General features: G+C 42.0%; 1 protein-coding gene across 1 annotated transcript in view; it reads left to right on the top strand.

The window, feature by feature from the left end:
- The window catches only part of bsdc1 (BSD domain containing 1), a 51,802-nt gene that overhangs the window by 1,721 nt on the left and 25,448 nt on the right, over positions 1-24,633 (top strand). Inside the window, exons 2-8 of the mRNA XM_080211382.1 lie at positions 7,505-7,568; positions 10,689-10,805; positions 12,104-12,271; positions 15,916-15,970; positions 19,078-19,193; positions 19,797-19,865; positions 21,557-21,638. Of these exons, the coding sequence (XP_080067508.1) occupies positions 7,505-7,568; positions 10,689-10,805; positions 12,104-12,271; positions 15,916-15,970; positions 19,078-19,193; positions 19,797-19,865; positions 21,557-21,638 (671 nt within the window). The remainder of the gene's footprint in view (positions 1-7,504; positions 7,569-10,688; positions 10,806-12,103; positions 12,272-15,915; positions 15,971-19,077; positions 19,194-19,796; positions 19,866-21,556; positions 21,639-24,633) is intronic.

The following is a 24,633-nucleotide window of genomic DNA, read 5'->3' as shown; positions in this document are numbered from 1 at the left end:
TGAGCGGATTAGTAAGCTTGCAGACAACACAAAGATGGGGTTGTGGATAGTGTAGAAGGTTGTCAAATGATACAGAAGTTCACCAGGATGCTGCCTGGATTAGAGGGTTTGAGCTATAAGAAGAGGCTGGACAAATTAGGGTTGTTTTCTTTGGTGTGGTGGAGGCTAGGGGGAGACCTGAATAAGTTTATAAAATTAAGAGAAGCATAAATAGGGTGGATTGGATATAGGTAGCACAGTGGTTAGCACTGCTGCCTCACAGCATCAGGGACTGTGTTTCAATTCTGGCCTCGGGTTACTGTCTGTGTGGAGTTTGCACACTGTCCCTGTGTCTGCATGATTTTCCACTTGGCTCTTGCCACACTTCAAAGATGTGTGGGTTAGATTGATTGTTCGTGCTAAAATTGATCCTTGGTGTCAGGGGGATTAGCAGGGTAAATATATGGGGTTACGGGCATGGGTCCTGGGTCAGATTGTTGTTGGTGCAGGCTTGATGGGCTGAATGGCCTCTTTCTGCACTGTAGGAATTCTTTTCTAATTCTATATAGATCAGCTGCAGATATGGATGGGAAAATGGCAGATGGAGTTTAATTGGGCAAGTGTAAGATGCTGCACTTTGGGAGAGCAAATGTTAAGGATACGTATAGAGTTAATGGCAGGACCCTGAACATCAATGATGTACAGAGGGATCTTGGCGTTGAAGTCCATAGCTCCCTTGAAGTGGCCACACAAGTTGATAGGATGGTAAAGATGGCGCATGGCATGCTTGCCTTTATTGGTTGGGACATTGAGAACATGAGTCAGGATGTCAGCTTTGGTGCGGCCTAACTTTGGTTAGGCCGCACTTAGAGTATTACATTCAATTCTGGTTTACACATTACAGGAAGGATGTAGAGATTTTGGAGAGGATGCGGAAGAGGTTTACCAGGATGCTGCCTGGATTAGAGGGTATGAGCTATAAGGAGAGGCTGGACAAACTAGGGCTGTTTTCTCTGGAGTGGTTGGAGGTTGAGGGGAGACCTGAAAGAAGGTTATAAAATTATGAGAGGCACAGAAAGGGATGACAGTCAGTCTTTTTCCCAGCGTTGAAATGTTTAATATTATGGATTTTTTTTACACATTGGAAGGTATCTGGAATGCGCTGCGTGGGGGCGTTTAAGGGTCTTTTAGATAAGTACGTGAATATGCCAGGAATAGAGGGATATAGACCAAGGGCAGACAGAAGGGATTAGTTTAGTTTGGCGTCATGTTTGGCACAACATCGTGGACCGAAGAGCCTGTTCCCGTGCTGTACTGTTGGATGTTCTGTCGTTGTGAATTGTATCACTTCACAGCATGAAATTTCACCCACTGTGTGTCTGCCCATTTCACTAACCCGACTGTTCTGAAGTTTGCTGCTATCGCCGCCCTGTGATGTGTTTTTGTAAAATTCATTCTAGTTTCCATGGAACCATAGAAAAATTCTAGTGCCAAAGAGGCCATTCAGCCCATCGTGCCCGCTCTGGCCATTGGTGTGTATGGATCATTTCAGGAAGTAGCTTTGTTCAATCTCAAAATGCAATGCTTAAACTTGAGTCCATGAGACATAGAAACAGAAGTAGGCCATTCAGCCCATCGAGTACGCTCCACCATTCAACGGGATCACAACTGATCTGATATTATAATCCTCAACTCTACTTTCCCGCCTTATTCTCATAAACATTGATTCCCTTACTGATGAGAAATTAGTATATTTCAGCTTTCTCATTTTTTAAAAAATTTCAAAAATGATTCCATAATTCTTGGTTGGGTGTAATCATAAACTAAACTGAGGACCCTGTTTCAGCAAATGTAAAATATTTTATGACACTATTTTGTATTTGAGCAGAGAATTATGCTAGTGCCTCCGTCAGCATTCCTGCTTCACCAACTGCATCAGAAATGCAGTTTCTGGTTAGTTATTCACTGGCTATTTAAGACATTGTGTAGCTTGGCTGCCATATTGTAGCTGCCTCATGAATGATGCCAACACTTCTAAAGTACATTTATTGGTGGCAAACAATTTGGGACATTGTGAGAATGTGACAGTGTTGCTTTTAAATGAGCATATTATTGCTAGGGTTGAATTGCTGTTGTATAACGGGCAGTGTTAGTACGTTGGACTTCCGTTGGGGAAAAGAGCTGTGTCAGGTTAACAAGTGAAAGTTTTTAGCCTTTGACAGGAGTGAATGGGTCTTTTTAAATTTTGATAAATGAAATAATACAATATCTGTTTTGTGTCTCTACTGGCTTCGTGATCCTGATTTTCTTTTTCTGCTCCTGTGCACTTTACATGTGAACTTGTTTGTCTCCTGTTTTCTTCTGTGTTTTTATTTGCCTATTATTGGGCTTGCTCCGTGGGGTGAAAGTATGGGTGGGGGTTGAAGGGGTCTATTCAGAGGCACAGACTGACTTTGGGATGAATGTTTGGAGGCTGATAATGAACAAAACGGGAAGATTCCAACGCATGATTCCAGTTGCTCCTCTATCTTTCTCCTTCTCACAAATCTGTCTTTTCCTCTCTCCATCTGTTGAAGTTTAATGATTTTGTATCTGCCCAACTGCAATCTGCATTCACCCCCAAATTTCCTGTCCCCTCATTCACCTTTAATTTGTACTTCAGCAGCCTTTACCTTCTGTTTTCCCATACGCTCTGTAACTCTTCTCCATTTCTTACTCTGTAAAAACAAATCCTTCTTTCATCTCCACTGCCAATACCTTGTCTTCAGTTCTTATTCTGTTCTCTTTTGTCTGTCCCAGTTTTACTTTGCTGCATTTGGCTTGGCACCACATTCTCAGTAGCCTTAGGCCACTTACCATTTTCCTGTGCCCACTTCTACTGGTCCAGACCTGATTCAGTAAGAAGCCTCACAACACCAGGTTAAAGTCCAACAGGTTTATTTGGTAAGAAATGTCACTAGCTTTTGGAGCACTGCTCCTTTGTCAGGTGAGTGAGGAGGTTCTGATCACAAACAGGGCATATAAAGGCACATACTCAGTTTACAGAATACTGATTAGAATGCACATCTTTACAGCTAATTAAAGGTGCAGGCAATGTGAGTGGAGATAGCATAGGTTAAAGAGATGTTTATTGTCTCCAGACAGGACAGTAAGTGAGATGTTGCAAGCCCAGGCAAGTCATGACTTAAAAGTCTTGCCCAGCATCTTAAAGTCTCACTCATGTCTGCACCTTTAAGACTTGATTAGCTGTAAAGACTCACATTCTAATCAGTATTCTGTAAACTGAGCGTGTGCCTTTATATGCCCCGTTTGTGATCAAAACTCCCTACTCATCTGACGAAAGGACAGAGCTCTGAAAGCTAGTGGTGTTTCCTACCAAATAAACCTGTTGGACTTTAACCTGGCATTGTGAGACTTCTTACTGTGTTTGGCCCAGTCCAATGCTGGCATCTCCACATCATGATGTGGATGTGCCAGCGTTGGACTGGGGTAAACACAGTAAAAAGTCTGACAGCACCAGGTTTTAGTCCAACCGATTTATTTGATAGTAAACTCACAAGCTTTCGAGGGGACTCCCTCTTTGTCAGGTGAATGGAGAGTTCTGGCCTCGGACAGAGCATATAAAGCACAGACAGTTTAGAGATTACTGATTAGAATGCGAATCTTTACAGTGCTCCTTCCACACACATTGTCGGCCACTTTAAGACTGGAACAGCAGGTTAGGTGTAAAGATTCGCATTCTAATCAGTAATCTCTAAACTGTCTGTGCTTTATATGCTCTGTCCGAGGCCAGAACTCTCCATTCACCTGACGAAGAGGCAGTCCCCTTGAAAACTTGTGAGTTTACTATCAAATAAATCAGTTGGACTAAAACCTGGTGTTGTCAGACTTTTTACTGTATCTCCACATGCCAGACCTGATTGCCAGTAAACTAGTCAACTAAGACTTAAAGTGCTTTACACTTGAAAAATAATTCAATATTTGAGAATTGCTGTGGGATGTTTCTCTCTGATAAGATGCTGTTGACTGCTATGGGATTATCTCTGTTTAACCTTGTGGTTTACAGTGGTGTTTTGAAGTTGTGTGCTTCTTTAGATAAGCAACATGTCAACTGATTTGAGACAGCTGAGGAAAATTTTGGTCCAAAATACCATCAGTTAATTCAGCTAATAACTGTTGCATAATTGGTGATTGTGAATTGAAATTCCTATGTAACCAATTACGTATTATTGTATATTGTCACAAAGTGTAACATTTCTCATGACAACAGGAGTTGTGGGTTGCAGACAGACAAGGCACATGTTTTGTGTGGAATATTTCTGTTGTGGATATTGATTAACTGGATTCATAAGCCTTTATTAGGATATAGAATCTGAACTGGACTTGTCATATAAAGACTGTGGCTACAAGAGCAGGTTAGAGGCTGGGAATTCTGTGGCGAATAACTCACCCACCTGACTCCCCCAAAGCGCAGAACTACAAAGCACTAGTCAAGAACGTGGTGGACTAGAGCTGTAGAGCGCTACAACACAGAAACAGACCTTTTGGCCCTTCTTGGCTGTGCTGAACCATTTTTCTGCCTCGTCCCACTGACCTGCACCTGGACTATATCCTTCCACACCCCTCTCATCCATATACTTGTCCAAGTTTTTCTTAAATGTTGAAAGTGACCCCGCATTTACCACTTCATCTGACAGCTCATTCCACACTCCCACCACTCTTGGTGTGAAGAAGCATCCCCCCCAATATTCCCTTTAAACTTTTCCCCCTTCACTCTTAATCCATGTCCCCTAGTCGTTTTCTCCCCTAACCTCAGTGTCAAAAGCCTGCTTGCATTCGCTCTATCTATACCCATCATAATTTTATACGCTTCTATCAAATCTCCCCTCATTCTTCTACGCCCCAGGGAATAAAGTCCTAACCTATTCAACCATTCTCTGTAACTCGGTTTCTCAAGTCCCAGCAACATCCTTGTTAACTTTCTCTGCACTCTTTCAATCTTATTAATATCTTTCCTGTAATTAGGAGACCAAAACTGCACACAATATTCCAAATTTGGCCTCACCAATGTCTTATACAACCTCACCATAACATTCCAACGCTTATGCTTAATACTTTGATTTATAAAGGCCAGTGTGTCAAAAGCACTCTTTACAACCCTAATACTTTCCACTTGCCTGGATGAGTGTAGCTCCAACAACACTCAAGTTCAGCACCACCCCGGACAAAGCAGCCTGTAGATTGTTACCCCTTCTACAAACGTTCAATCCTGCTATCATTGACGTACAGTGACAGCCTTGTATATCATCTGCACTGCAGGAGCTCAGTAAGAAGTCTCATAACACCAGGTTGAAGTCCAACAGGTTTATTTGGTAGCAAAATTTATTTTCCAGGCTACATCCTGGTAAATCTTCTCTGCACCCTTTCCAATGCTTCCACATCCTTCCTATAATGTGACAAGCAGAACTGTACGCAATACTCTTAAGTGCAGCTGCACCAGAGTTTTGTGCAGATACAACATGACCTCATGACTCCTACACTCAATCCCTCTACCAGTAATAGCTAACACACTGTATGCCCTCTTAACAACCCTATCAACCTGGGTGCCAACTTTCAGGGATCTATGCACATGGACACCGAGATCTCTCTGCTCAACCACACTACCAAGTAACTTACTATTAGCCCATTACTATGTATTCCTGTTATTTCTTTCAAAGTGAATCACTTCACACTTTTCCACATTAAACTCCATTTGCCATCTCTCAGCCCAGCTCTGCAGCTTATCTATGTCCCTCTGTAACCTGCAACATCCTTCCGCACTGTCCACAACTCCACCGACTTTTGTGTCATCTGCAAATTTACTAATCCATCCTTCTACGCCGTCATCCAGGTCATTTATAAAAATGACAAACAGCAGTGGCCCCAAAACGGATTCCTGCGGTACACCACTAGTAACTGAACTCCAGGATGAACATTTCCCATCAACTGCCACGCTCTGAAAGTGGCAATGCAGTTGGCGAAGATAGTCAAGAAGGCCTGTGGCATGCTTGCCTTCATCAGCTGGGGCATTGAATTTAAAAATTGGCAAGTCATGTTGCTGCTTTATAGAATCTTAGTTAATCCGCATTTGGAATATCGTGTTCTATTCTGGTTGCCACACTACCAGAAGGATGTGGAGGCTTTGGAGAGGGCACAGAAAAGATTTACCAGGATGTTGCATGGTATGGAGGGCATTAGTGATGAGGAGAGGGTGGCAAAACTTGTTTTCTCACTGAAACAATGGAGATTGAGGGGTAACCTGATTGAAGTCTACGAGATTATGAGGAGCATGGGCAGAATGGATAATCAGAAGTTTTTTCCCAGGCTGAGGTACTCCCGAATGGAGTACCTCACTCATAGAGCAGACAGTTTCTCAGATCCAATCAGTCCCTGTGCTAAGAGACCAGTGGTACTCTGTTCGTTATCATCTTAACACTGAAAACTCCATTGATGGCATAGACGCTTCTACATCCAACTTTTGCTTGGCCCATTATGTGCTTTAAATCAAGGCAAGCTGAAACTTCTTATCGGGAAGTTAGGATATTTGTGAGGCTTCACCAATAGGAGCTTTTTTAATAAAGGAAAGCAAATGTGACTCCAGTTCTGTTGTGCTACTGGCAATTTTAACCAATTGGGATAATTTCTTAAAAATCAAATGAATATTTTATTGTAAATGTGTATCATATTTTTCAGTTCTCAATTATGTTTGAGCTAAACCTCTAAAACCATGCAAATTTTTAGGTAGATATTTTTGTACTGAGTCTGGCATCCATTTGACCATGACTTTTGTAAGGTTCTCAAAGGAAGCTTTTTGTCATTGCTGCCTCTGGATTGATGAGTTTCTAAATGTGATATTCTTCTTGCAGTGGACTTTAATAACCTTGTGGCCTAATTCCATGTCAACTCTTGGACGCAAGGATAGTTGATTTGTATTTAGATTTCTTTTGTTACCTGAATGTTTTTGGAATGCCTGAGTGATTTGTGCCCTTGTTAACTTGAACATTTTGTTGTGAATGGGCATTCTAGTTGTAAGTCGCTGTGCTTATAAGCTGGCACATTTTGTAAGTATCATAGAACTCTTACAGCGTAGAAGGAGACTGTTTGGCCTACCAAGTCTGCACCGACTCCGACAAAGCCCTATTCTTGTAACCCCATGTGTATTACCCCACTGATCCTCCTTACCTACACATCCTGGGACACTAAGGGGTCAATCCACCTAACCTGCACAACTTTGAACTGTGGCAGAGACGGGGGAAAATGGGTAAACTCCAAACAGACAGCCACCCAGGGCTGGAATTGAACCAGGGTCCCTGACGCTGTGAGGCAGCAATGCTGGGCATTGTGCTGCCCACCCTGAGCTTGCTAACAATCAACTGTACATCAAAACAGAAAATGAATGGGATGCAAATTAAAAACTGTAGATCAGTGAAAATATGTTTTAGTAAATCTGTTTGAATTCAGATTAATAGAATATTTTGCCCTGCAGGGAATCTGGTGGGAGTTGGTGGGGGAGCTGGATACAAGAAGGTTTCCAATCAGTGAAAGAAAAGGTAAGAACGGAGCTTGCCTTTGAAAAATTCATATACTTTGGTCTCGAATCTAACAATTTACAAACATTATTTTGCTCAATAACATTGCATGATTGGGAATTCTACTAAAATTTACTAGCGTGTGCTGCTCTACTTTATAATATCACAACATTAACTTCAAGCCTTGATCTGAAACTGCTGACTTATGGAATGTTAGAACAATAGAAAAGTATAGCTCAGAAACAGGCCTTTTGGCCCTTCTTGTCTGTGCCGAACCATTTTTTGCCTCGACCCACTGACCTGCACTTGGACCATATCCCTCCACACCCCTCTCATCCATGAACCTGTCCAAGTTTTTCTTAAATGTTAAAAGTGACCCCGCATTTACCACTTTATCCGGCAGCTCATTCCACACTCCCACCACTCTGTGTGAAGAAGCCCCCCCCTAACATTCCTTTTAAACTTTTCTCCTTTCACCCTTATCCCATGCCCTCTGGTTTTTTTCTCCCCTAGCCTCAGTGGAAAAAGCCTGCTTGCGTTCACTCTATCTATACCCATCAAAATCTTATACATCTCTATCAAATCTCCCCTCATTCTTCTACGCTCCAGGGAATAAAGTCCTAACCTATTCAATCTCTGTCTGTAACTCAGCATTTGAAATTGGTGTACTACCACATTGTGTCCTAAATCATTGCAGTGGAATCTAACTAAAACATCCCTGGGAATGATTGTTAGATTGTTTAAAGATGGAGCAAATGGAGCAGATTGCTGCTTTACTGCAAATAAAGTCACATTCAACAGCCAGTTGACTTAGATTGCATTTTTATTTTTTTCTAACATTCAGCGTGCCATTATCAGATAATAAATAGATGCATGCCAACTGCTTGTCTAGAAATAAGTTCATAAGATATAGGAGCAGAATTAACGCCAATCAGCCTATTGAGTCCGCTCCGTCATTCGATCATGGCTGATATGCTTCTCATTCCCATTATCCTGCCTTCAACCCATTACCAATTAAAAATCTGTCTAGCTCCTCAAATTTACTCACTGTCCCAGCATCCACCGCATTTTGGGGTAGCGAATTCCAGATTCACAAACCCTTAGGAGAAGTAGTTTCTCTTCAACTCCGTTTTACCCCTTATCCTAAGGCTATGACCTCTCGTCCTAGAATGCCCCACAAGAGGAAATATCTGCTCCACGTCTACTTTATCCATACCTTTTATTATCCTGAACACCTCAATTTGATCTCCCCTCATTCATCTAAATTCCGGAGAGTATAGGCCTAAACTGTTTAATTTCTCTTCATACGACAAACCCCTCTGGAATCTCTGGAATCAATCTAGTGAACCTCCTCTGAACTGCCTCCAGTGCCACTATGCCTTTCCTCAAATTAGAGGATCAAAACTGTGCACAATACTCCAGGTGCAGTCTTATCAATACCTTGTATAGTTGCAACAATACTTCCTTACCTTTATATTCTATTCCTTTAGCTATAAATACCAACATTTCAGTCGCATTATTATGTGCTGTACCTGCATACTAGTTTTCTGTGATTCATGAACGAGAACATGCAGATCCCTCTGGTGATTAGTTTAACGTCTGTTGTTGGAAAAATGCTAGAATCTGTCATCAAAGAAGAAATAGCGAGGCACCTAGAAAAGAATGGTTTGATAGAGCAGACGCAGCACGGATTCGTTAAGGGGAAGTCGTGTTTGACGAATTTATTGGATTTCTATGAGGATGTGACTAGTGCGGTAGACAGAAGAGAACTGGTGGATGTGGTGTTTTTAGATTTCCAAAAGGCGTTTGATAAGGTGTCTCATAAAAGGTTGCTACAGAAGGTTAGGGTGCATGGAGTTGGGGGTAAGGTGTTAGCGTGGATAGAGGATTGGCTGTCTAATAGGAAGTAGAGAGTTGGTATCAATGGGTGCTATTCTGATTGGCGGTTGGTGACTAGTGGAGTGCTGCAGGGATCGGTGCTGGGGCCTCAACTATTTACCATTTACATAGATGATCTGGAGGAGGGGGCTGAGTGTAGGGTGACGAAATTTGCTGATGATACAAAGATGAGTGGAAAAGCAAATTGCGTGGAGGGTGTGGAAAGTCCGCAGAGGAATCTGGATAGGCTGAGCGAGTGGGCGAGGACCTGGCAGATGGAGTATAATGTTAGCAAGTGCGAGGTTATCCACTTTGGCAGAAATAATAGAAGGAGGGATTATTATTTAAAAGGCGAAAAGCTGCAGCATGCTACAGTGCAGAGGGACCTGGGGGTCCTTGTGCATGAGTCGCAAAAACCCAGTCTGCAGGTGCAGCAGGTGATAAAGAAGGCGAATGGAATGTTGGCCTTTATATCGAGGGGGATAGAATATAAAAGTAGGGAGGTCTCGCTGCAACTGTATAGGGCACTGGTGAGGCCGCAGCTGGAGTACTGTGTGTGGTTTTGGTCACTGCACTTGCAGAAAGATATATTGGCCTTGGAGGTAGTGCAGAGGAGGTTCACGAAGCTGATACTGGAGATGAGGGGGTTGGACTATGAAGAGAGATGAAATAGACTGGGCCTGTACTTGTTGGAGTTTAGAAGGATGAGGGGGGATTTTATAGAGATGTACAAGATAACGAAGGGGATGGATATGTTAGAGGTAGAGAGATTCTTCCCTCTTAGAAAAGATAGCAGGACTAGAGGGCACAGCCGCAAGATAAGGGGGGGGGGTGCAGTTTAGATCGGAGTTGAGGAGGAACTTCTTCACTCAAAGAGTGGTGAATCTCTGGAATTCTCTGCCCATTGAAGTGGTGGAGGCTACCTCGCTAAATATATTTAAGTCACAGATAGATAGGTTTTGGATAGACAAGGGAATTAAGGGTTATGGGGAGAAAGCGGGAAAGTGGAACTGATCCACTTCAGATCAGCCATGATCTTATTGAACGGCAGAGCAGGCTCGAAGGGCTAGATGGCCTACTCCTGCTCCTATTTCTTATGTTCTTATCTGAGCACCCTGAGGTCTCTCCCCATTTAGGTAATAAGTTGCCTCCCTGTTTTTCTGACTAAAATGTATGAATGCAGAGGCGTTTGAAAGAGGGATAAACTTCTTTCCCCAAACTTCACAATATAATACTTTGACATCTTCCTGTCCCCATCAACAGTCTACTGAAGCATTGGAGTTTATGAAACGGGATCTTGCAGAGTTTTCACATGTGGTGCAACATGATACAGCGTGTACAATTGCTGCCACTGCGAATGCAGTGAAAGACAAACTGAGTGTGAGTATATATCTGCGTTACTTCATCATATAGGTGAGTCCAGTTAAAAACATACATAACATAATGTGAACGCTGACGCAGCATTCCAACATACAAAATCTCCTCTCACCCTGATTTAACAGAGTTCCTGATGAGGACTTCCTTGGGCTCGCATTGCTGATGCTTGGCAATTTGAGATATATTGTCCACGGGTTACAGGTTGAGGGTTACAGCGCATAACTCACTGAATAGCCTGGTTTATTTCACCTGATGATGATAGCAGACCAAATATGAGTGTAACCAGCCTTCCTTTGTTTCAGTCATGCAGCGTAGTTGAAGATTGTTACAGTGTGAAGAGAATGTACAGACGTGGAGGGGGGAAGTGGGTAAACTTGTTTTCTTTGCTTCCTGTATTAACCCTTGTATTTAACATGCTCTTGTTTGGGATGGGTCAACCTGAGGCATCTCCACAAATACTGTTAACCTGGCTTCATCAGGAGGTAGTCCTCCTCACCGTGATGCAATGCTTCCTTTAGAGATGCCACCAAGAAAGGCAAGCTGAACCCTAAAGGCAGTCATGATTTTGGATGCTAGTTAATTGAGCTTCAGATCCCACTTAAATGGCAAATGTTCCTGCCGCCTGTTGGGATTTCTTCCTGCATCATTCACAAGTGTGTCTTCAGTTTTAAGGTTTAGTTTCTTTATTGCCTTTTCTGTTGATGGTTATGCATTTTTCATAACTTTGTCACAGAGCCCTGTACTCAAAACAGTTGCAGTGGTTGGTTTCAGGCAAGACTTTATTCATAGTATTTGTGGGCATTTGTATAACTTTCAATTAAACAGTATTTGAATTGCTTGTACATTTGAAAGATAATTGTGACTAATAGAAAAATCCACGGCTAACTTAAGTCTTTTAATTTGTTTTGCAATATACAAGTCAGAATATAATTCCTTTATTTATTTGAATAATATTTTTCATTCCTCCAATATTATCTCTGTGTTCAATAAGTGCTTCTCCAGCGCCACTTTGAACTGCCATTGGCATTGTATTCACACTAATGCTAAGAGTATATATTACCCAATAAGTGAACACCAAACAGCAATCATCTCTCATAATCTGAGAATAAAGTTTAGGAAGTTTTGCAATAATCAGTAAAGACGTGACTGTCAATATGAAACAAAAGCAGTAAATTAAACAAAGTGTAAAATCCTGCTGCAGAAGTTGCCATGTGCAGAGATGGAGTATGCATTATTAAATTATATTAATTGAAAAAAAACAATAAAATCTAAATGCACTTGTTCTGATATTTTGTTTGTAGGCAGAAACTTCTACAGGTGCAGGACAGCAAGTCAAAAAAGGATTATCAAACATTCTTGGAGTTCTCTCGGACACGTTTGCTCCCCCTCCAGACAAAACTATTGATTGTGATGTTATAACACTGGTTGCAACACCATCTGGTACTACAGAACTCTATGACAGTACTAAGGTATTCGGAGTAATTTGCAACTCACTTCTAGTCTTTAAGAAACTACTTATTTAAACAGTTTGAGTCCCTTTGGGTGTTACTGTGGAGGTGGTGGGGTGGCTAGCCACATGATGAATGTTTATAATTGATTATTTCTAAAGCCATTTTGGTACGGGCTGTGTTTAAATCTCTCCTGATCTCATTGAGACGTATAAGATGATGAATGGGATGGATAGGATAGAGGTGGAAAGACTCTTCCCGCTCAGAAAGGACAGTAGGACTAGGGGGCACAGCCTCATGATAAAGGGGGGGTGGTTTAGAACGGAGTTGAGGAAGAACTTCTTCACTCAAAGGGTGGTGAATCTCTGGAATTCTCTGCCCGTTGAAGTGGTGGAGGCTACTTCGCTAAATATTTTTAAGATGCGGGTTGATGGGTTTCTGATAAGAGAGGGGATTAAGGGTTATGGGGAGAGGGCAGGAATGTGGAACTGTGCCACGACAGATCAGCCATGATCTTATTGAATGGCGGGGCAGGCTCGAAGGGCCAGATGGCCTACTCCTGCTCCTATTTCTTATGTTCTTATGTACATTGCTCCAACACTCTGAATTTCATGTTAAGAACATAAGAACATAAGAAATAGGAGCAGGTGTAGGCCATCTAGCCCTTTGAGCCTGCCCCGCCATTCAATAAGATTGTGGCTGATCGGAAGTGGATCCGTTCCATTTTCCGTCTCTCTCCCCATAACCCTTAATTCCCTTGCCTGTCAAAAGCCTATCTACCCGTGACTTAAATATATTTAGCGAGGTAGCCTCCACCACTTCAACGGGCAGAGAATTCCAGAGATTCACCACCCTTTGAGTGAAGAAGTTCCTCCTCAACTCCGATCTAAACTGCACCCCCCCCACCCCATCTTGAAGCTGTGCCCTTTAGCCCTGCTATCCTTTCTAAGCAGGAAGAATCTCTCTACCTCCCTTTCATTACCTTATACGTCTCTGTAAGATTCCCCCCTCATCCTTCTAAACTCCAGTGAGTACAGACCCAGTCCATTTAGTCTCTCTTCATAGTCCAATCCCCTCATCTCCGGTCCAATCCCCTCATCTCAGAATGCAATTCTGTTGCATTGTGAATTTTGGTTTACTCCATTTCCATCATTTATGGCGATGTATTTGATTTTGGGTGGAATGGGAGGTAGAGAGTGGAAACATGTTTATATTATGCAACTGTAATAACTGGATTGCTTGAAAGTTAGTGGAATAAATTTGTGACAAAGATGTGCAAGACATTTACAAAATAATAGTTAATTAGCTGAAAAGACTGAATACTTTGTCCTTTACCTTGGGCTAAATGCTTTGTCTTGTATTGTCATGTTATTTCTATCCTGGTTCCTGGTCCCAAGAAAATTCTAGCACAGCAGTGCAGAGGATCCAGATATAAATGGCATATTTCTGTTTGAAAGCAGAGAATGTTATTAATAATGCAAGTTATAAAATATCACTTTCTGATTTAATTGTGTTCACAGCATGGATTAATACTACTACATCACATTTCCATATATACGCATGCAGCAACCACATTTTTAAGCTGTGTTATTCTATCCAATTTTTCAAATTTATAACATTTGTGTAAAGTGACTATTGCAACCTTTATTTCTGAGCTAATAAGTTAATTGTAAATAGTGCCACTGTGCTGACATGTCTGTATTTCCTGCATTACACAATGATTACATTTGAAAAAGTACTTCATTGACTATAAATGTTTTAAGATTTCCGGTAGTCATGAAAAACACCGTTTGATCGCAAGTCCTTGTTTCAGGAGTTGCTCAAAATAGCTTCTGTCGGACTCGTTAAGTTTAGCAATTTCAGAACAATGACAATTTATGTCAGGGTAAAACTTGAATCAAAACAGAAAGTAGGAGCAGGAGTAGGTCATTTGGCCTTTCAATCTTCCCTGCTGTTCAGTATGATCATGGCTGATCCTCTATCTCAACACTGTACTCATGCGCCCTCTCATTGTGCCTTTCAAGTCCAGTAAACTTTGTTTCTTCCTTAATATATTCAGTGACTTGACTTCCACAGCCTTCTAAGGTAGAGAAGTCTCCAGGTTCGCCACCTACTGAGTGAAGATGTTTCTCTTTATCTTGGTCCTAACTAGCTAACCAGTATCCTGAGACTATGACGCCCCTTGTTCTAGACTAGAAGTGGACAACCTGTGGCCTGGGGGCTTCATGAGGCTCGTCTGGGTTCTGAGTGCAGCCCATGAGATATTTTGTTGACTGTTCCCCTTGTGCAGGGTTGCTACATTCCACTGATTTTGATTTGTGTAATTTTTTTTCCTACCAGTATGACTGAAGTGATTTGCATGTAAAACAAGGGCGGGTGAAGCGAGGTATTTGCTGATTGCTCACAACATTGACTATGAGAGTCATGTGCTCCTTCTGTGTCCAAAATGTCAATATTTCTTTTATTTTTACCATTTGAAGTTGAGAGTTCAAAACTCGTTATGAAATACTCAGTGTGTATTAAATGTATTTAATCTTATTTGTGGGGTCGCGGTTAGTGAACAAGCCCAATTTCAATCTTAAAATCACTGAAGGAGGACCACTCATATGGCCCAATCATTGACCTAGATTGCCCATTACTGTTCTGGACCCTGCAGCCAGAGGAAGCATCATCCCTGCACCCAGTCTGTGTACAGCCCTCTCAGAATTCTATGTGTTTCAATGTGATCCTGCTTCATTCTTCTAAATGCCAGTGAATTTTTTTTATTCATTTGTGGGACATGGGTGTCCTTGGCTGGCCAGCATTTATTGCCTGTCCCTAGTTGCCCTTGAGAAAGTTGTGGTGAGCTGCCTTTTTGAATTGCTACATCTGGGCTTAGTTGTACGACAATCCTGCCATCCCAGCTTTCGGCCTGGTGAATCTTCAGTAAGGTGACCCAACATCCTGGGGGTTACCATTGACCAGAAACTGAGCTGGACTAGCCATATAAATACAGTGGCTATCAGAGTGGGTCAGAGGCTGGGAATCCTGTAGAGAATAACTCATGTCCTGACTCCCCAGAGCCTGTCTACCATCTACAAGACACAAGTCAGGAGTGTGATGGAATACTGCTCACTTGACACTATCCAGGACAAAGCTGCCTGCTTGATTGCCACCCCTTCTACGAACATTCAATCCTTCTAGTACTGACAAATAGTGGCAGCCGTGTGTACCATCTGCAAGATATACTGCTGGAACTCACCCAGGATTCTTCGGCAGCACCTTCCAAATCCCGACCACTGTCATCTAGAAGGACAAGAGCAGCAGATACGTGGGAACGCCTGGAGATTCCCCAGCATTCTGACTTGGAAAAATATCACCATTCTCTCACTATCGCTGGGACACAATTCTGGAAATCCCTCCCTAACAGCAGTGTGGGTGCACCTGCATCTCATGAACTGCAGCGATTCAAGAAGGCAGCCCACCAGCACTTATTCGAGGGCAATTAGGAATGGGCAATAAATGTTGATTAGGTGCATTGGCTGTGCTAAATTCTCCCTCTATGTACCCAAACAGGCACCAGAGTATGGCAATTAAGGAATTTTCACAGTAACTTCATTGCATTGTTAATGTAAGCCTACTTGTGACACTAATAAATAAACTTTAAACTTTGTTCTGTTTTTCAGGCTCGTCTTTACAGCCTACAGGCTGATCCAGCAACGTACTGCAATGAGCCAGATGGTAAGAAACTTCAGGGAATCTAGCCTTTTTGACAAATGTTCATCATTTACAAACTATATGGTGGTGAATTTTGGTCTACTGCTTGAACCTTCTGGATTGATGTCTGTTGAGTTTGCTCTAGTAGTTAGTAGGTTTGAAAGAGACTTTAAATTGGGAGGATTAAATGAGGTACGTAGGACTGTATAGGAGAAGAAAATACTGTGCAGTTGGCCAATCCCAAAGGTTGATGCCAATAAATTCCCCTCTTTAAAAGCCCACTTAGATATCGGATTTTTCACACCATCCGCTTCCAAAGGCACACTCTGTTCCACCTATTCACCATGCTCTTTGTAAAGTAATGAAGTCTAGGTAACTTAAGTTCATTTTATCAGGGAACAATTCATCATCTATTCTGTTAGCAATGTCAATTTATTACCCTAATTTTTTGACATTGTTAATCTATTTGTATGTAAGCAATATATCTCAAACTAATGCATGGATTTGAAGAAAATGTGGTATATAAATAGGATACGAATTAATCATTGAATCATACAACACAGAAGAGGCCCATCGAGTCCGCACTGACACATAAGGAACACCTGAACTCCCACTTATTCCCATCTGCCAGCAGTTGAATGTTATGATGTGCCAAGTGCTCATCCAGATAGTTTTTTGATTTTGATTTGATTTTTTATTGTCACATGTATAACTTTTTTTAAAGGATGTGAGGCAACCCACCTCTGCCACCCTCCCCAGGCAGAGCATTCCATACTGTTGCCCATGCCCAGGGGGGCCTCTGATTACCCCCTCCCCCTTTCACTCCAGCGGGGTCAAAAGAGACCATTGTGCAGGGTTGCTACATTCCACTGATTTTGATTTGTGTAACTTTTTTTCCTACCAGTATGACTGAAGTGATTTGCATGTAAAGCAAGGGCAGGCGAAGCGAGGTGTTTGCTGATTGCTCACAGCATTGACTATGAGAGTCGTGTGCTCCTTCTGTGTCCAAAATGTCAATATTTCTTTTATTTTTACCATTTGAAGTTGAGAGTTCAAAACTTGTTATGAAATACTCTGTGTGTATTAAATGTATTTAATCTTATTTGTGGGGTCGCGGTTAGTGAACAAGCCCAATTTCAATCTTAAAATCACTGAAGGAGGACCACTTGTATGGCCCAATCATTGACCTAAGTTCATTTTATCAGGGTCTTTTTGACTACGGTCAAAGACCACGGTCTTTTTGATTTGATTTATTGTCATATGTACTAATAGACAGTGAAAAGTATGGCTTCTTGTGCATTACACAGACAAAGCATACCATTTATAGAGAAGGAGACGAGAGAGTGCGGAATGTAGTGTTACAGTAATAACTAGGGTGTAGAGAAAGATCAACTTGATGCAAGGTAGGTCCATTCAAAAGTCTGACAGCAGCAGGGAAGAAGCTGTTCTTGAGTTGGTTTGGTACATAACTACAGACTTTTGCATCTTTCTCCTGATGGAAGAAGGTAGAAGAGAGAATGTCCGGGATGCGTGAGGTCCTTAATTATGCTGGCTGCTTTTCTGGGGCAACGTGAAGTGTAGACAGCGTCAGTGGATGGGAAACTGGTTTGTGAAATGGATTGGGCTACAGTCATGACCTTTTGTGGTTCCTTGCGGTCTCGGGCAGAGCAGGACCCATACCAAGCTGTGATATATCCAGAAAGAATGCTTTCTATGGTGCATCTGTAAAGGTTTGTGAGAGTCGTAGCTGACATGCCAGATTTCCTCAGTCTTCTGAGAAAGCAGAGGTGTTGGTGGGCTTTCTTAACTGTAGTGTCAGCATAGGGGGACCAGGACAGATTGTTGGTGATCTGGACACCTAAAAACTTGAAGCTCTCAACCCTTTCTACATCATCTCTGTTGATGTAGACAGGGACATATTCTCCTCTATGCTTCCTGAAGTCGATAGGTTGTCCCAGTAGTTCCCTAAAAATGGGGACCTACTGTAAATCCCACTAGAGTGAAACACACTGGTGGGGTGGGAGAGGCTAGTGGATCCAGAGAATTCAGTCCCAGGCCCAATAATGACATTTAAATTATATTAAAAACAGATTAACATCACTTACATGGTCTTCCTGCCGGTTTTCAGTGCAGGTCTGATGGTGCCAGAAATCTGGCAGTGCGCGAATCCCACGTGTGCCGGCTATGAGATTCTCCCACTCCTCTGTGCTGGAAAATAATTTTTTTAAAGGATCCATTTACACTGGGGGACAGATTGCACTGAGTTTTCTGATCAGGCTGTTTTATTTGAATCGACTGAAGTCTCCTCAGTGAATTGGAAACCCTTAATAAATCAAAATTTTTTTTCAGCTTTCCATTTGCAAAGCATCAACCATCAGGGAAAAACTGCGAATAAGAGCAGCATAATTGTAATCATGTTGGGCTAAGCACTGTACTAAATGCCCCTGTTGTCTTGTTGAACAGTGTTTCCCTGAGCCATTTTATCGTAATTGTAACTGTAGGTTATTACACTCTCCTCATAGCTATGTGTCAATTCTGTTCTTTTTTGTACTGCCTGCATGCTGGATACCTTTGCTGTCATGCGGTGAATAAAGGAGTGTGTGTTCCCTGGTGTAGCGGATTCACTTGTACTTCTGGTTTTGTGCTGCCTGGCTATGTGTTCTAGGCCTAAGTTATGGAAATGTTTTCTGTATGAAAATGAAAACCTGTAGTTATCCTGCAGCTGCCATTCAATGATGTCTGGTATTCTGATTATTTTAAGCAAAATTTAAAAATAGAGACCTTCACAGAATTTATGGTTAAAAGAGAGGACAAATTTCTTTCATCATATCTCTCCAGGCAAGCCAGGCATTGATGCTAATCCATTAATTATTTGGCAAAATCCCTGTGTTGGCGTTTTTCCAAGTGAAATTAATTTGGAAACATCAAACCAATTTAATTTAAATATTAGTTTACAGCAGAAAACCCTTCCATCACAGTAATTGAAGTTAATTTCTCAGACCAATTAGGAAAAACAGTAAGTATAACCAATGTATAAAATGTAAAGGTTATGTTATAATATTTAATCGCTGGAATTTATTATTCAGATTTTGGCAGTCTTTTTGTAATGGACTCTCTTTGTTTGTCTTCAGGTCCTTTGGAGCTGTATGAAGAGTGGGTTGCAGCTTTTAATCTTGAAGACCAAAAAGGGGAAATCTCAGGCCTATTGGTTAACAGTCCTTCAGTACGTGCACTATACACGAAAATGGTATGTACTGTGTAAACCATTTTGTTCATTCTTGCTGATTCTCTGTCTAAATGGAATTGCTAGATCAATCCCAACTCTGTGAAGTAAGGGGCCAATTTTGCTTTGTGGGGTAATATCAGTATTTGATGTTTCCAAACTCCATTTGAACAGTCATAAATGGGGATTAAAGTGTCTCCCATTACAAACTTCTTTATTGTTAGCCTATTAATAAGGATATACCACTATAATGTGACATGGAATAATATTGTTTGGTAGATTTTCCCTGAACTCTTGCACAGTAAATTCCCGGTTGTCAGTTTGATAGATGGGAGTGCCAAACACTTTATCATGGTTTTAAAAAATTGAAGACTTGATGTACTTGGCATTAATCCCAGCAGGTAGCTTAAAGAACCTTGATTGAGTTCCGGGAGTGCGTTTATGGGCTGGCTAGCAGTAAAGGATTTGAATGGGGCTCTTACCAAAATGTTTGCTGGTTTATTAATTTACTTCATCAATTTAAAGTTTACATATGAGTTGACAACTAGAACTTGTGTTCTGTGAGGCGAAGCACGTGTTTATATATGAGTTGTGAAGTAGATCTGATGTTTTATTCCCTTTGAACAGGTGCCGGCAGCAGTTTCACATTCAGAATTTTGGCATCGATATTTTTATAAACTTTATCAATTGGAACAGGTGGGTCATTCCTGAGAATGGAATAATGATGGCAGTGCACTCACTGCTGATATTTAGTGCTTGAATCTTTGGCCATTTATTAGATCTGTTGACTAGGTGTAGATATTTACATAGGAGCGGGAATTTTTGCTGTACTCTTTCCCCTGCCCATTCCTCTAACTCCCAGATTTTTATGCTATTGCCCTTGCTTCACTGCACTGTTGGTGGTTGTGCTTTTGATTATCTGAGTTTAAGGCCCTAGAATTCCCCCTTTAAACTCCTATGCTGTTCCCCCTCCATCAACTTAAATGCATCTCTTTCACCACAGTTTTAGTCTGTCTTCATCCCCACCTTCAACTTCACTTTCTTGGTCTTGGTTTCTGTTTTCTGATTAAGCCTCTGTGATATAGGTTGGGACATTCTTCTTCAGTAAATCGCACCTGTAAGTGCAAGTTGCTGGTTCTGTTGGTATTTACAGGGAAAGGGTTGAAGTTCCCAATGGCTAGAGTCGGAAGCATAGTGTTTGGGAGAGGATGTAGACTAGGTGAAAGTGACAGAGCTGAGCGAAGCAAGGCCTGAATGGATTTAAAGGTATCAAGGACTTTGAAATAAAAATGTTGAAGGCTAGGGAACCAGGGTTATCTTGTTCAATGAAAACTAATAGTTACTTGATAAGGATGCAGTAGTGGGTGCCCAGGAGTTAATGTGGAACAGGATATTGTGGTAGTTAGCCCAAAAACAAGAGTATTACAAAACCTAGGGGATAACACCAACTCTAAGGGAGCAGAATTTATGGTGTTGGTTAAGAAACATTTCAACCTGTACCATCTAGAAGGACAAGGGCAGCAAATGCATAGGAACATCACCACCTGCAAATCCCCCTCCAAGCTACTCACCATCCTAACTTTTTAAAGTTTAATGTTTTAAAAGTTTTTTAAAAGTTTATTTATTAATGTCACAAGTAGGCTTACATTAACACTGCAATGAAGTTACTGTGAAAACTTGAGAATATTTTGGAAATAGGAAATATATAACTTCCCTCACTGTCGTAGGGTCAAAATCCTGAAGCTCTCTTCAGAACAGCAGTGTGTGTGCTTACACCACACAGGCTTTAAGAATACAGTTCATTGTCACCTTCACTAGAGAACTAGGGATGAGTGATAAATACTGGCCTGACCATCGACACCCACATTCTGTGAAAGTTAGAAACAAACCGCAATTTGGAATGTGAGAGCAACAGGGTAGAGACTCTAATTCATTGGGAGAAGGTCAGAAGATTCAGGCGAGAAGGTGCTTTTATTGGTTAACAATGGCTAACACATTGTGATAGCTGAAAGTGAAAATTGAGGAATTTGGAATTTGCAATGAGAGGACACACTGTTAATTATTTTGGACATGAATTCTTATTTTTCTATATCTGTACTTGCATCAGCTTGCAGTTAGTTGGAAATGCTGTACACCTGAACTGGGCACAATATTATTTCATCATGAATATAAGGCTCGTTGCTAAAATATATTTATTCATTTAAACTTTATAAATTTTTTTTAAAATTTTGCATCTTACTGTAGTTTCTGATCTAAAAACAATTAAATAAACTCATCAAATTATTATTAACCATCTGGTTTAGCAACGTGCCCTGTTACTTTTTCTATATTGTGTGATTTCTAGTAGTTTCTTTTAGCATGTGCTAACTCTCAATGTGTTCCTACAGGAAGAAAGCAGGAGAATAGCATTGAAACAGAGAGCGGAACAGACTACCCATTCAGAAGAGCTTCAGTGGGAAGAGGAAGAAGGCAAGAACATTTTAATAAATTACAGTGTGTAACGAGACAAGTGAAACTATTGCTGAAACCTTTGTAGCAGTGCCTTGAATTGCAGGAAATGTTTTGAAGATATTTGGACTGTTCATTGAAGTATCTGAGTTTTGGAGTTGTTACTCTCTCAATTGTATTTTGGTCTTTTCTCAAAATGGCAATCATTGCAGGAATCTTTTCCAAGATTCCCTTTGCTGTCAAATGTGTACAGGTGTATTTTGATAGCTTATATAAAATGTAAGAGATTAAATGTTAAGATGTTGAATGGATTGACAATACTGAGTTGGAAAAAGTGACTTTGTATAATGTAAATTGAACTTGAAATATTCATTTAAAATGAGCACAGGAAGAACCAGCAATGCATCTGTTGAGTACTTGATTCCATGTACGATACTTTATAAATGTAGCTTGAGTTATTTTGAAGCTGTAATATACACTGGAATTCTACCACCCCGCCCGCCACGGAATCGGAGTGCGCGAGGGGCGGGCAGTAGAAATGTCTAGTATTGGGGTAGGTGGGACCTGTTCAGGTGGGATGGGGTTGGTCTGAACTGTGCTGGGACCAGAGTCCTGGCGAATCGTGTAGATAGGACTGTACATAGGGCTTTAAATTAATTAAGGGAGGGGGGGGAGGGTGAGAGGGTAGGTGAAATTACAGGGTCGAAAGTAAAGGAGAGGGTACAGGTACGGGAAGAGGCCATGGATGTCCCAATAATAAAGGGAGTAGGGGGCGTGAGTAAGGTTGGTGGCGTTCCGGCAAATAGGGTACAGGTGAAGACTGGGATGAAGGCACTTTATCTGAATGCACGAAGCATTCGGAATAAAGTGAATGAGCTGGTGGCGCAGATCAGCACAAATGGATATGATCTGGTGGCCATTACAGAGACGTGGCTGCAGGGTGACAGGGACTGGGAGCTGAATGTACAGGGGTATCAAGTGTTTGGGAAGGATAGGCGGAAGGAAAAAGGGGGGGGGCGTAGCTCTGCTGATTAAGGATAGCACCAGGGTGGTAGTAAGGCATGATATAGGAGCCAAAGAGCAGAAAGTGGAATCGTTGTGGGTGGAGGTTAGGAACAGCAAAGGGAGGAAGACGCTGGTGGGTGTCGTCTATAGGCCCCCAAATAATGACCTGGAGGTGGGGCGGGCTGTTAGTGCGCAAATAAATGCGGCGTGCAGGAATGGGACGGCGATAATTATGGGGGATTTCAATCTACATATTGATTGGTCGACCCATGCTGGACGCGGTGGGCTTGAGTAAGAGTTCTTGGCATGCTGCCGGGATAGTTTCCTTGAACAGTGTGTGTTGGAGCCGACGAGGGAGCGAGCTATCTTGGATCTGGTGTTATGTAATGAGGCAGGTAGAATTAGGGACCTTGTGGTGAAGGATCCTCTTGGGAGGAGTGATCATTGTACGGTGGAGTTGCTGATGCAGATGGAGGAGGAGAAAGTGGGTTCCCGGACCTGTGTCCTTTGTTTGAACAGAGGGGAGTACGATAGGATGAGAGAGGAATTGGCGAATGTTGATTGGAGGAGCGCATTGGAAGGTAGGTCTGCTGAGGAACAGTGGAGGATCTTTAAGGAGATCTTTCTTGGTGCTCAGCAGAAATTTGTTCCGATGGTTAAAAAGGATCGTAGAAGGAGAGATAATCAGCCGTGGATAACGAAGGAGGTAAAGGAGAGTATTAAGTTAAAAGTGGATGCGTTTAGAGTAGCTAAGAGTAGTGGGCGAGAAGAGGATTGGGAGAGGTTTAAATATCAACAAAGAATGACGAAGAAGTTGATAAAGAAGGGTAGGATAAACTACGAAGCTGGGCTAGTGCTAAATATAAAAAAGGATAGTAAGAGTTTTTATAAATATATAAAAGGGAAGAGGCTGACTAGGGTGAACGTTGGACCCTTAGAGGATGAGAGGGGGGACTTAGTGGTAGGGGATGGGGAAATGGCTGAGGCCTTGAATAACTTTTTTGTTTCGGTCTTCACGGAGGAGGACGTGAATAGTTTGCCGGGTGTTAGCAATGGAAAGATGGTAGGAGTGGAGCGCCTGAATGACATTATTGTTACGAGAGAGGCAGTGCTCGACAGACTGGAGGGACTGGACAAGTCCCCAGGACTGGATGGAATGCATCCAAGGGTTCTGAAAGAAATGGCGAAGGTGGTAGTGGATGCCTTGATGATTATTTTCCAAACGTTGCTGGATTCCGGGGAAGTGCCGGAAGATTGGAAAACGGCTAATGTTACGCCGTTGTTTAAGAAGGGTGGCAGGCAAAAGGCAGGGAATAATAGGCTGGTTAGTTTAACGTCTGTTGTAGGTAAAATGTTAGAATCCGTGATCAAGGAGAAAATAGCGAGGCATCTTGAGAATTGTTTGATAGAGCAGACGCAGCACGGTTTCGTTAAGCGGAAGTCGTGTCTGACAAATTTATTGGAGTTCTATGAGGATGTGTCTAGGGCGGTGGACAGAGAAGAACAGGTAGATGTGGTCTTTCTTGATTTTCAGAAGGCGTTTGATAAGGTGCCGCACAAGAGGTTATTACAGAAGGTCAGGGGGCATGGAGTTGGGGGTAGGGTGTTAGCGTGGATAGGGGATTGGCTGTCAAATAGGATGCAGAGAGTGGGGGTTAATGGGTGCTATTCGGATTGGTGGTTGGTGACTAGTGGAGTGCCCCAGGGATCGGTGCTGGGGCCTCAGCTATTTACCATTTATATAGATGATCTGGAGGAGGGAACCGAGTGTATGGTGTCGAAATTTGCTGATGACACCAAGATTGGTGGAACGGCAAATTGTGCGGAGGGTGTGGAAAGTCTGCAGAAGGATTTAGATAGGTTGGGCGAATGGGCCAGGAACTGGCAAATGGAATTTAATGCTGGCAAGTGTGAAGTTGTCAACTTTGGTAGGAATAATCTTAGGAAGGATTATTACTTATGTGGCGAAAAACTGCAGCAGGCGACGGTGCAGAGGGACCTCGGGGTCCTT

The sequence above is a fragment of the Carcharhinus amblyrhynchos genome, chromosome 24, assembly GCF_965287045.1.
Source record: "Carcharhinus amblyrhynchos chromosome 24, sCarAmb.v2.hapA, whole genome shotgun sequence".
Lineage (NCBI taxonomy): Eukaryota > Metazoa > Chordata > Chondrichthyes > Carcharhiniformes > Carcharhinidae > Carcharhinus > Carcharhinus amblyrhynchos.
This window is presented reverse-complemented; position numbering and strand designations above follow the sequence as displayed.